The sequence below is a fragment of the Nerophis lumbriciformis genome, linkage group LG08 (genome assembly GCF_033978685.3).
Source record: "Nerophis lumbriciformis linkage group LG08, RoL_Nlum_v2.1, whole genome shotgun sequence".
In the NCBI taxonomy this organism is placed as follows: domain Eukaryota; kingdom Metazoa; phylum Chordata; class Actinopteri; order Syngnathiformes; family Syngnathidae; genus Nerophis; species Nerophis lumbriciformis.
In genome coordinates, this window is record NC_084555.2 from 8509444 (window position 1) to 8522203 (window position 12760).

General features: G+C 41.3%; 1 protein-coding gene across 2 annotated transcripts in view; it reads right to left on the minus strand.

Annotated features, from left to right (window-relative positions):
- Window positions 1-6386: 6386 nt before the first annotated feature.
- msrab (methionine sulfoxide reductase Ab) overlaps window positions 6387-12760 on the minus strand; it is a 109921-nt gene continuing 103547 nt past the window's right edge. For both annotated transcript variants that reach the window (XM_061968201.2, XM_061968202.2), the window contains exon 7: window positions 6387-8084. In XM_061968201.2, the coding sequence (XP_061824185.2) occupies window positions 7914-8084 (171 nt within the window). In that variant the 3' untranslated portion in view covers window positions 6387-7913. The remainder of the gene's footprint in view (window positions 8085-12760) is intronic.

Sequence of the window (12760 nt, forward strand, 5' to 3'; positions counted from 1 at the left end):
CTATATTGATATATAATGTGGGAACCAGAAATATTAATAACAGAAAGAAACAACCCTTTTGTGCAAATGAGTGTAAATGGGGGAAGGAGGTTTTTTGGGTTTGTGCACTAATTGTAAGTGTATCTTGTGTTTTTTATGTCGATTTAATTTAAAAAAAAAAAAAATTAAAAAATTAAAAAATTAAATTTCTTGTGTGGTTGGGGACCACTGGTATACCGTACAACCCTACTCCAGATACAACGAAAATTCTAAATGAAAACTTCTGAATGTCATAAGGTTGAATTGAAGTTGCATAAAAATCTATACAGGGCATTACTGGAGCAGAACAGTATTTAACAACATTGTACAAAAGACTGTCTCTGTAACGCTTGTTTTCTTTTTGTGTCATTGGGTTGCTTGAGTGTAGTTCACTTTTACGACACTGGAGGGGGCATTGAACGCATCTTCACACCAGCAAGCTCTGAAAGTTACGGTGAACTTCGATGTCAATTGTTTAGTTGGCAGTGTGCGTCAATACAAAGTGAGTTACTTTATAGACACTTTAATATCACTTGTTGTGTGCTTAAAACTGTATTGCAACTCATTTTGTCAGTTTTATTGTAGTCTAATGGCTGTTTGGCATCAGGTTGCTAACTGCTAGCTTAATATCACACCCTGATTGGGGCCTGTTTGTAGCATTGGACATGTTTGTTAGCCCCAATTTACAATTACTGTTGTGATGCTATTTACATTCTATTAATCATTACATGACTTAGGGCTTGGATGTTCAAATTCTGTACATTTATGTAAACTGTGTATACACAGCAAAGTGATGTATATTTAAAGGCCTACTGAAACCCACTACTACCGACCACGCAGTCTGATAGTTTATACATCAATGATGAAATCTTAACATTGCAACACATGCCAATACGGCCGGGTTAGCTTACTAAAGTGCAATTTTAAATTTTGCGCGTAATATCCTGCTGAAAACGTCTCGGTGTGATGACGCCGGCACGTGACGTCACGGATTGTAGAGGACATTTTGGGACAGCATGGTGGCCAGCTATTAAGTCGTCTGTTTTCATCGCAAAATTCCACAGTATTCTGGACATCTGTGTTGGTGAATTTTTTTGCAATTTGTTCAATGAACAATGGAGACAGCAAAAAAGAAAGCTGTAGGTGGGAAGCGGTGTATTGCGGGCGGCTGCAGCAACACAAACACAGCCGGTGTTTCATTTTTTACATTCCCGAAAGATGACAGTCAAGCTTTACCATTGGCCTGTGGAGAACTGGGACAACAGAGACTCTTACCAGGAGGACTTTGAGTTGGATGCGCAGACGCGGTACCGTGAGTATGCATGCAGCTGCGGCTTCCAAACATTTGATCGCTTGCCCGTACGTACGTGCGTGCCGCTATGTGCATGTCACGTACGTAACTTTGGGGACTTTGGGGAAATATATGTGCTGTATGAACTTTGGGGAGGTGAACGGTACTTTGGGCTGTGGGATTGAGGGTGTTGTGCAGGTGTTTGAGTTGTATTGGCGGGTTATATGGACGGGAGGGGGGAGGTGTTTGTTATGCGGGATTAATTTGTGGCATATTAAACATAAGCCTGGTTGTGTTGTGGCTAATAGAGTATATATATATGTCTTGTGTTTATTTACTGTTTTAGTCATTCCCAGCTGAATATCAGGTCCCACCCGCCTCTCACAGCATCTTCCCTATCTGAATCGCTCCCACTGCCCTCTAGTCCTTCACTCTCACTTTCCTCATCCACAAATCTTTCATCCTCGCTCAAATTAATGGGGAAATCGTCGCTTTCTCGGTCCAAATCGCTCTCGCTGCTGGTGGCCATGATTGTAAACAATGTGCAGATGTGAGGAGCTCCACAACCTGTGACGTCACGCGCATATCGTCTGCTACTTCCGGTAGAGGCAAGGCTTTTTTATCAGCGACCAAAAGTTGTGAACTTTATTGTGGATGTTCTCTACTAAATCCTTTCAGCAAAAATATGGCAATATCGTGAAATGATCAAGTATGACACATAGAATGGACCTGCTATCCCCGTTTAAATAAGAAAATCGCATTTCAGTAGGCCTTTAACAGCCCTGTTTAGGGATGATGTTTGATAAGAAATTATCGAGTTGGAGCCTATTATCGAATTCTGTTATCGAACCGATTCCTTATCAATTCTCTTATCGAGTCCAGATAGGTTGTTGTATATGGAAAAAAACACAATATTTGGTTTAACAAATCACTTCACATTCTCTACTGCTCGCTAGTATTACCATATCTGAGTTATTGTGCAGAAATGTTGGGAAATAACTACAAATGTGCGCTACATTCGTTAACCGTGGTACAAAAAAGATCAATTAGACTGATACATAATGTTGGATATAGAGAACATATAAACACTTTATTTATTGAGTCAAAAATATTAAAGTTCGATGATTTGGTAAAATTGGAAACAGCTAAAATGATGTGGAATTAAATGATGGAATGGATTAAGTAAAGAAGTTCAACATTGTACTGATATGATCCAGTTTAAGAGGTTGTTCAAATGAATAGTGCTTACAAAGTACAAAGAAGAAGAATTATGAGAATTACTTTCAAGTTTCAACCTCATTGAAAATAAGATATTCTTCATCTCTGTATATTAATAATGACTGAATTAATTAATTACATATTACAAAACTGTTGTATATACTAATTCACAGATATTTTGTTATAAAAAGGTCAGTAAATGATGTACCGTATTTTTCGGAGTATAAGTCGCACCTGCCGAAAATGCATAATAAAGAAGGGAAAAAACATATATAAGTCGCACTGGAAAAAAAACTGCGACTTATAGTCCGAAAAATACGGTATATATTTGTAAACGCTATGAAGTGGGAAAGGGGTAGGATTAAACAAGCTTTACTTCTTCCTACTCCTGTAAAGTGAAATTATATGAAACTGTGATGTATTATGATGTGGTCGGATCATGTTTTGTTTAGTTATGTTCTGTTAGTTTTGGACTTCCTTAGTTGTTTTGTGCACTTCGGGGGTTTGTTTTAGTCACCATGGGTTACTTATGATTTTCACCTGCCTTGTACGCGCACCAGTTGCTCATCAGAGACTCTATTTAAGCCTGCCTTTACCGGTCACTCGTCGTGGCTTCATTGTTTGCATTTGCAACAGTTACGTTGGCATTCTGGTTTTCGAGCTCATGATTCCTGTGCTAAAGTTACCTTAGCTTCGAGTATTCCTGTGCTAAGTAAGTTTTTGCTTTAGCTTCTCGTGCGAACGGCACACTTTCTTTTTGTTTCGTTCCTGTCTGTTGTAATGTGTATGATTTATGAGACGTCAGTTTTGCGTCCCGGGAGAACGAACCGCAGCACGCTGCACCCCACCGTGACAAATGACTGAGCTACGTGACGTCATCTCTTGTGATGTCTCACGGGGCATTTCTTGTCGGGACGGGATTAGTTCCAAGGGATTCGAATAAAGAACCGACTCAAAAAGGGATTCGAGCCCGAGGACTCGGTTCTTTTCTTTTCGAACAACCGGGAATACCGGGTTCGAGCATCATCCCTAGCCCTGTTGCAGGCTTGTGCCTATATTTCATTGCATTGTTGTCACTTTAGGTGATTTATAATGATTGTATTTGTTTTGTATAGGAAACCACACACACACAAAGAAACAACTCATGCATGTCTTCAAACATCCTTTATTTTCTACACATTTAGCTTTCCTGTCTATTATCAGCTCACTTTTTTTTTTTTTTTTTTACATACATTGCTCACCGAGTTGCTAAGCAAGGAGGGAGCCATGCACCTCTGTCTGCCAATATCGTTTGGCCTTGGCAGAGGTCTAATGAGTGACACCCTAGTAATACGGTTCATTAGCTATGGCACCAAAAACAAGACAGCATGCCAAATTAAATTAAAGGCAGGTGCTGGGGAGCAGCTAGCTGTTCCGACCACACACACTATTCAGTGCGGTTCCATCAAGCAAGCCACAGTACACACACACACCCCCACACACACACATACACACACTGCTGCATGCAGACACATGCAAAAATATCTGTCCCAATACGAAAATAGGCCCCGAGAGGTTGCACCTGCACCTGTGCCCTGGTCCACACCTACACACAGGTGTCAGGATGTGACACATACACACGCACACTCACACACACGCACACACAGTAGGGGAAGAAGGGGGAAATATGAGAGCGGGGGTGAAACAAAATGCGGTGCACCAAAAAGCGTATTTTGTAGATATGATCTGTGTGTGATTTTTTCATTTTGAAAAGGGGTGCCGGGTAATACAATGTACATAATCATATCTTAATGAGGTGTTTTACGTTATTAAAGTTTACCCAAAAGTGTGTCACCCAACACGCTCCACCATTCAGTACCAGAGCTCGGTGCGAACGTTTGGACCACGGTGACTCACACACACTTGTTACTACAAACTGAGGCAATGAGTAATCTAGAAGAAGACGGTGGGATTCACCTGAATTCACCAAACACATAGGCACATAAGAGAATCGGTCATTTCCAGAGTGAGATTTATTCAAATGATAACAGTTAACAATTCAACTGTGTTAGTTTAGCCTCCATGAGACATTTCTTAAATCAGCTTGTACAATTGTGAAGGCCTACAGCTTTATGCTTGAGATTGATTTTAAAGTTAAAAGTTAAAGTACCAATGATTGTCACACACACACACTAGGTGTGGCGAGATTATTCTCTGCATTTGACCCATCACCCTTGATCACCCCCTGGGAGGTGAGGGGAGCAGTGGGCAGCAGCGGTGGCCGCGCCCGGGAATCATTTTGGTGATTTAACCCCCAATTCCAACCCTTGATGCTGAGTGCCAAGCAGGGAGGTAATGGGTCCCATTTTTTTTATAGTCTTTGGTATGACTCGGCCGGGGTTTGAACTCACAACCTACCGATCTCAGGGCGGACACTCTAACCACTAGGCCACTGAGTATTTTATTTCCAATACAACACAATCAATTAGTTTTTTTTAAACATTAGTACCATCAACACTATCTTCAATCAAAAATTTATTTTTTGTATGAATCATTGGAAAAAATCATCTAAAAACATTGCAACTCAAATACAAGAATCATCTCCCTTTTTTTTGTCCACAACAAATGTCGCCACCCTGTGGCAGAACACATTACTGCACGTGTAGTTTCATATCTCTACATCAGGGGTGTCAAACTTGTTTTCATTGAGGGCCACACTGCAGTCATGGCTGCCATTAGAGGGTCACTTGTAACAGTAAATAATTAATGAATTTGCCTGTGAATTGGATTATTTTCCTTCTTTTTTTTTTTTTACATACAGTGTAAAAAAAAAAATCTGTGAATAATACTACTGTTTTTTTACGGGGGAAATGGCAGCTTAGTTGCCAGACTTTTACTGTAAAATATATGGTTAATTTTTTTAACAACATATTACTGTAAATAGAAAACTTTTATTTTTATTTTATTTTGATAGCTGCCAGTTTTTTACCATAATAAAACGTGGTATCGTTATTCCATTTACAGTAACACACCGTAAAAACATCAACCGTGGATTTTACAGTATTAAAAAACTGACAGCTCAGTCGACAGAATTTTACTGTAAAAAAAATAAACCTTGGTTGTTTTTTTTTCCAACTTACAGTAACATCTAAGGAGATGCTACCTCAGTAGAAGCATTTAAGTCCCATCTTAAAACTCATTTGTATACTCTAGCCTTTAAATAGCCCCCCTGTTAGACCAGTTGATCTGCCGTTTCTTTTCTTTTCTCCTCTGCTCCCCTATTCCTTGTGGAGGGGGGTGGGGGGCACAGGTCCGGTGGCCATGGATGAAGTGCTGGCTGTCCAGAGTCGGGACCCGGGGTGGACCGCTCGCCTGTGCATCGGCTGGGAACATCTCTGCGCTGCTGACCCGTCTCCGCTCGGGATGGTGTCCTGCTGGCCCCACTATGGACTGGACTCTTACTATTATGTTGGATCCACTATGGACTGGACTCTCACAATATTATGTCAGACCCACTCGACATCCATTGCTTTCGGTCTCCCCTAGAGGGGGGGGTTACCCACATATGCGGTCCTCTCCAAGGTTTCTCATAGTCATTCACATCGACGTCCCACTGGGGTGAGTTTTTCCTTGCCCTTATGTGGGCTTTGTACCGAGGATGTCGTTGTGGCTTGTGCAGCCCTTTGAGACACTTGTGATTTAGGGATATATAAATAAACATTGATTGATTGATTGATTGAACATGCTGTAAAAACCACTGTAAATTTTACAGTCAAATCTATTGGTCATTTTCATAGTGTACAATTTGATGGATAACTTGCTTCAAAATCGTAAGTTAAGCAGATATTAAAGTATTTATTTTAATTTTTTATTTAAAAAAAATATTCCTGTCAAAATGAGAAAAAACCCCCGAATACCTTTAGTAAGATAATAAGAAAGTAAAGAAAGAAAATATAAGGTATTTTATTGACAAATTATTTCCAGGCTTTTGTGGGCCTTATAAAATGACGTGGAGGGCCAGATCTGGCCCGCGGGCCTTGAGTTTGACACCAGTGCTCTACATGATTTAAACTTGACTGGAATTTGATTTAGCACTTAGTACTGATTTTATTTTGCTTCAATAAAGAAGGCGTTTTGGTGAGTAAGCTGCAGAAATTCTGCATTGAAACTAGGGCTGGGCGATATTGCCTTTTTTTAATATCGCGATATTTTAAGACCATATCGCGATACACGATATATATCTCGATATTTTGCCTTAGCCTTGAATGAACCCTTGATACATATAATCACAGCAGTATGATGATTCTATGTGTCTACATTAAAACATTCTTCTTCATACTGCATTAATATATGCTACTTTTAAACTTTCATGCAGAGAAGGAAATCACAACTAAAAAAAAAAATCAAAAATTTTTTCATACGGTGTTGATGTGGAAATGTTTGCCTCTGCATTTTGATGGTGTGGACGTGTGGCACCAAACGGAGATATTGACGTGCGGAGTAAGCCCTCGTCATTGTCTAGCGTGGGACTTTTCAAATGATGCTACATATTAGCAGTGCAGCCGAGTGTCCTGGGTTCGCCTATGCAGTGTACTTATCTAATAAAATAATAAACGGAAGACATTAGAGCAGGTTTGGTAGCCACCGCTTCTTTAATGTCAACATCACACACCTCCTTCCACAACCACACACACCCTACGTCACAGCCCTACGGCAACTCTGGAGGGACAAAACTCCTCCTCCTTACCTAACACACTCCGGTAACTTGGACCACCCTGAACTGTTTGTTACAGCAGTAATGCTACTTTTTATAGCAACGCTTTTGCCCCACACTTGACAAATGACGGTTGTCTGTTCGACATATTCCCACTTGAAGCCAAACCACCGCCAGACGATAGACCCCGTGCTGTTTTTCTTGGGAATTAATTCTTCCTCCATTTGTTACCAGATTCGCACCTTCTTTCTCTTGTATTAGCGCTCGCACCACTCCGCTAGCATCACAGCTAACTTTACCATGCTGCTACCTCTCTGCTCGGGGAGGGCGTATACGTATGTGACGTATGACGTGACAGTATGTGACGTGTGTAAGAAGGTGCGCTTGTCTGTCTGTGAGAAGGAGAGACTGGAAAGAGGAGAGCCTGTAGTGTAATGTCCGCGGCTAAAAGCAACTGCGTGAGAACGTATACTTGATATCACGATATAGTCATTTTCTATATCGAGACAAACCCACGATATATCGCCCAGCCCTAATTGAAACTAAACTCTAAAAGATCAGTGGCAATTAATTCCAAGTAGATCTATAATTACAAAACCTCCCATTTACTCATCATTATTCATCCCTGTTTCTATGCTATACTTTAATCACTGATACAAAGTGGTGAAAGTATCAGCCATGAAGCAATCGCCACTAATCATCTTTTCCGGCTCCAAAGGGACAGGAGATTCCAGTGCCTTTAAGGCCGCAGTAACCATTGGGTACCTTCTTCAGGTACTGCTGGTGGTAGTCCTCGGCGTAGAAGAACTGCTGCCCCTCCAGAATTTCGGTGGTGATGGTGTCGAGACCCTTTGCCTCGAGCTCCTGCACGGTAAGTGGAACGTAACATGTCATGTGGCGTAGTTTGGTGTGACTAATAAGCATAAAAACAATCCATGTGTCAATAAAGGTAGAAAGCGGTGTCAGTAGTTTAAAAGGATTGTTTGCAACTTGCTCAAAGGTACATTTTTCAAACAAACGGCCAGTTTACAGTGCGAAGAAATCCGGGATGAAAACAAACGCTTCCCATCCAACTTGATGGTGAAGTGAAGTGAATTATATTTATATAGCACTTTTCTCTAGTGGCTCAAAGCGCTTTTACATAGTGAAACCCAATATCTAAGTTACATTTAAACCAGTGTGGGTGGCACTGGGAGCAGGTGGGTAAAGTGTCTTGCCCAAGGAAACAACGGCAGTGACTAGGATGGCGGAAGCGGGGATCGAACCTGGAACCCTCAAGTTGCTGGCACGGCCACTCTACCAACTGAGCTATACCGTCCCCCCCGATGGGGCTTGAGAGGTGCTTCAAAGAGGAATTGGCGAAGGAGAATGGAGGAAACTGCCCAAAGATACACTATATTGCCAAAAGTATTTGGCCAGCCATCCAAATAATCAGAATCAGGTGTCCTAATCACAGGTGTATAAAATCAAGCACTTAGGCAAGTTTCTACAAACATTTGTGAAAGAATGGGCCGCTCTCAGGAGCTCAGTGAGTTCCAGCGTGGAACTGTCATAGGATGCCACCTGTGCAACAAATCCAGTCGTGAAATTTCCTCGCTCCTAAATATTCCAAAGTCAACTGTCGGCTTTATAATAAGAAAATGGAAGAATTTGGGAACAACAGCAACTCAGCCACCAAGTGGTAGGCCACGTAAACTGACAGAGAGGGGTCGGCGGATGCTGAAGCGCATAGTGCAAAGAGGTCAGCGACTTTCTGCACAGTCAGTTGCTACAGAGCTCCAAACGTCATGTGACCTTCCAATTAGCCCACGTACAGTACGCAGAGAGTTTCATGGAATGGGTTTCCATGGCCGAGCAGCTGCATTTAAGCCATACATCACCAAGTCCATTGCAAAGCGTGGGATGCAGTGGTGTAAAGCACGTCGCCACTGGACTCTCTCTGGAGTGATGAATCACGCTTTTCCATCTGGCAATCTGATGGACGAGTCTGGGTTTGGAGGTTGCCAGGAGAATGGTACATTTCGGACTGCATTGTGCCGAGTGTGAAATTTGGTGGAGGAGGAATTATGTTTTGTTTTGTTGCTCCCAACCTTGTGAGAACAGTTTGGAGCGGGCCCCTTCCTCTTTCAACATGACTGTGCACTAGTGCTCAAAGCAAGGTCCATAAGGACATGGATGACAGAGTCTTGTGTGGATGAACTTGACTGGCCTGCACAGAGTCCTGACCTGAACCCGATATAACACATTTGGGATGAATTAGAACGGAGACTGAGAGCCAGGCCTTCTCGACCAACATCAGTGTGTGACCTCACCAATGCGCTTTTGAAAGAATGGTGGAAAATTCCTATAAACACACTCCGCAACCTTGTGGACAGCCTTCCCAGAAGAGTTGAAGCTGTAATAGCTGCAAAAGGTGGACCGACATCATATTGAACCCTATGGGTTAGGAATGGGATGGCACTTCAAGTTCATATGTGAGTCAAAGCAGGTAGCCAAATACTTTTGGCAATATAGTGTAGTTGTGCCAAGCTTGTGGCATTGTGTTCAAAAAGACTTGAGACTGTAACTGCTGTCAAATGTGTCTCAAAGTATTGAGAAAGGGCCGTGGATACTTACGTAAATGTGATTTCTTACTTTTGTATATTTCAATGCCTTTTAATTTGTATCTTCTGAAATTGTTCAATGAGTGCAATTACAATCTATTTAATGTATTTAAAAAATATATTTTTTATGTGTTTATTTGACAGGGACAGTACATAGCCCGGTTGGTAGGGCGTCCGTGCCGGCAACTTGAGGGTTCTAGGTTCGATCCCCGCTTCGGCCATCCGATTCACTACCGTTGTGTCCTTGGGGAAGACACTAGACCCACCTGCTCCCAGTGCCACCCACACTGGTTTAAAGGTAACTTAGATATTGGGTTTCACTATGTAAAGCACTTTGAGTCACTAGAGAAAAGCACTATATAAATATAATTCACTTCACTTTTCACTCTCCAGCTCCCACCGACTGCAGCTGGAGTCTGCACACTTTCACTACACCTTTGTATTTCTTGACACATCACATCAGGGGCTAATCCATTAAGACTAGAGATATCCGATATTGTCCAACTCTTAATTACCGATTCTGATTTCAACCGATACTGATATATACAGTCGTGGAATTAACACATTATTATGCCTAATTTTGTTGTGATGCCGTGCTGGATGCATTAAACAATGTAACAAGGTTCCATCCATCCATCCATTTTCTACCGCTTATTCCCTTTGGGGTCGCGGGGGGCGCTGGAGCCTATCTCAGCTACAATCGGGCGGAAGGCGGGGTACACCCTGGACAAGTCGCCAGCTCATCGCAGGGCCAACACAGATAGACAGACAACATTCACACTCACATCCACACACTAGGGCCAAATTAGTGTTGCCAATCAACTTATCCCCAGGTGCATGTCTTTGTAACAAGGTTTTCCAAAATAAATCAACTCAAGTTATGGAAAAAAATGCCAACATGGCACTGCCATATTTATTATTGAAGTCACAAAGTGCATTTCTTTTTTAACATGCCTCAAAACAGCAGCTTGGAATTTGGGACATGCTCTCCCTGAGAGAGCATGAGGAGGTTGAGGTGGGCGGGGTTGGGGGGGTGAGGAGGGCGGGGTCGAGGTCGAGAGTGCTTTGTTGGTGTATAGAGAGGAAATATTTTGCCTGGTACCAAATTGATTTGTAATAAAGTTTTGGTTTTGATGTATCCATGATCCGGGTTCATGTATTGACAGGTCTTTACAAGTTCTTTGGCGTGTCCTCTTGTATGTTGTTCCAGAAAGTATAACCGGTTAGAATTGTCTGTTGTGTGTCGCTCAACTCCATGCTCCAATGCTTTCATAAAAGTGTGGTATTTTAATGAATCACCGTCTAATTATGGTATTTCTCTTTTTGGTAATGCCGCAAGGCATTGCTGTCGTACAAGCCAAATTGTTCTTTCATTTTGCTTTCTCATGATGCCAACTAAATCATTTTCCATGTCAGGTGTATTTGTGTGAATGCTTGGGAGAATTCACACATATGGTTTTCTACACCAAAATTCATCTATTTATTATTATTCTTCACAGTTTTTCTGAAATTCCCATTAAAATGAATGGGACATTCTTCAAAGTGCCACAATTCCCACATTTTTCATCTGATTCAAACCGTTCCACCTTCAAAATATTCAGCCTGTTCAGGAATTGTGTGCTCTGCTTCAATAATTCAAAAAAAATTCCCGGATTTCCCATAATTCCTTTTTTTTCCTTTTTTTTTTTGCATTTTCCCCATCCAAAATGAATTGGCCATTTTTCAAACTTCCACAATTCCCACATTCTTCAACCCATTCCACCTTCAACACAGTCAACTCACCCTGGACATACAAATGACCATTTTCCACATTTCCAGGAATTCCCGTTTTTTGGTAATCATCTTAAGTTCGACTACTCCTTTCACATTTTTCATCCCATTTCTACCGTTCCACCGTCAAAACCCTCCTCATATTCAGGACAAAAAACAAGTCGGTTAAGGAACCAGACAAATTCCCGGTTTTCCCGAAATTCCAGGAATTTCTCACATAAAAACTTACTAATTCAACGTTTCTTGACCGATTTAAACAATTCCAACACCAACCAATTCACCTCATTCAGGACATACAAGTATATGCTCTTAATCATTTTCCAAAAAAATTCAGCTTTTCCCCCAAATTCCGAGGAATTTACCATTGAAATGAAAGGGACATTTTTCCAAGTTGCACAATTCCCACATTTTTCAACCTACTCAAACCATTCAAAACATCAACATATTCCACTCATCTTGGACATTCAAACTAACACTTTCTCAAGTTCCAAACCAAATTCCCTGGTTTCCCTGGAAATTCAAACTCTTCAACATTCAAACCATTCCAACATTCAAACTATTTCAGCGTTTAAACGATTTCAACATTTAAACCATTTCTACATTCATCCTACATTCCATTAGCATTTCAGTTCAGCGTCAGCTTTTCAACATTCAAACAATTCTTACATTCATACTACATTCTGTCAGCATTTCAGTTCAACTTCAGCATTGGAGCATTCACGCGAAATTTCTTCAGAAATTGCCTCTTCTAGTTGGATTTGAGTTTGAGATACATTTTTGAAGTATATGTTGTGTGTCAGCTGGTACATTCCTCAAAACTAAAGGTTGAGGGACCTTGTGTGATATTGCGTGTCCCATCATAGTGTGATTCCTTAGTTTATTTTCAGTATTGTTTATTGTTTGTTTTGGAATTGATGGATGGAATTCCTCTGCATTCTGCACACAGCACGTTATTTACAGCTTTACCCATAAAAGGCCACAAGGTGAGAGTAATGCTCCGCACACACCTTCCTATTTCTGCAATAATGGCGGGACTGCTAGCTTATGCACGGACAGAGCCTCGTAAGTAAGAAATACTGCCAAGTGTCCTTGTGTGGGTATATATCGGCTTCAAACCGAATGAGTACGATGAGCCCATTAACACGGACGAACCACTATGCCGAATTT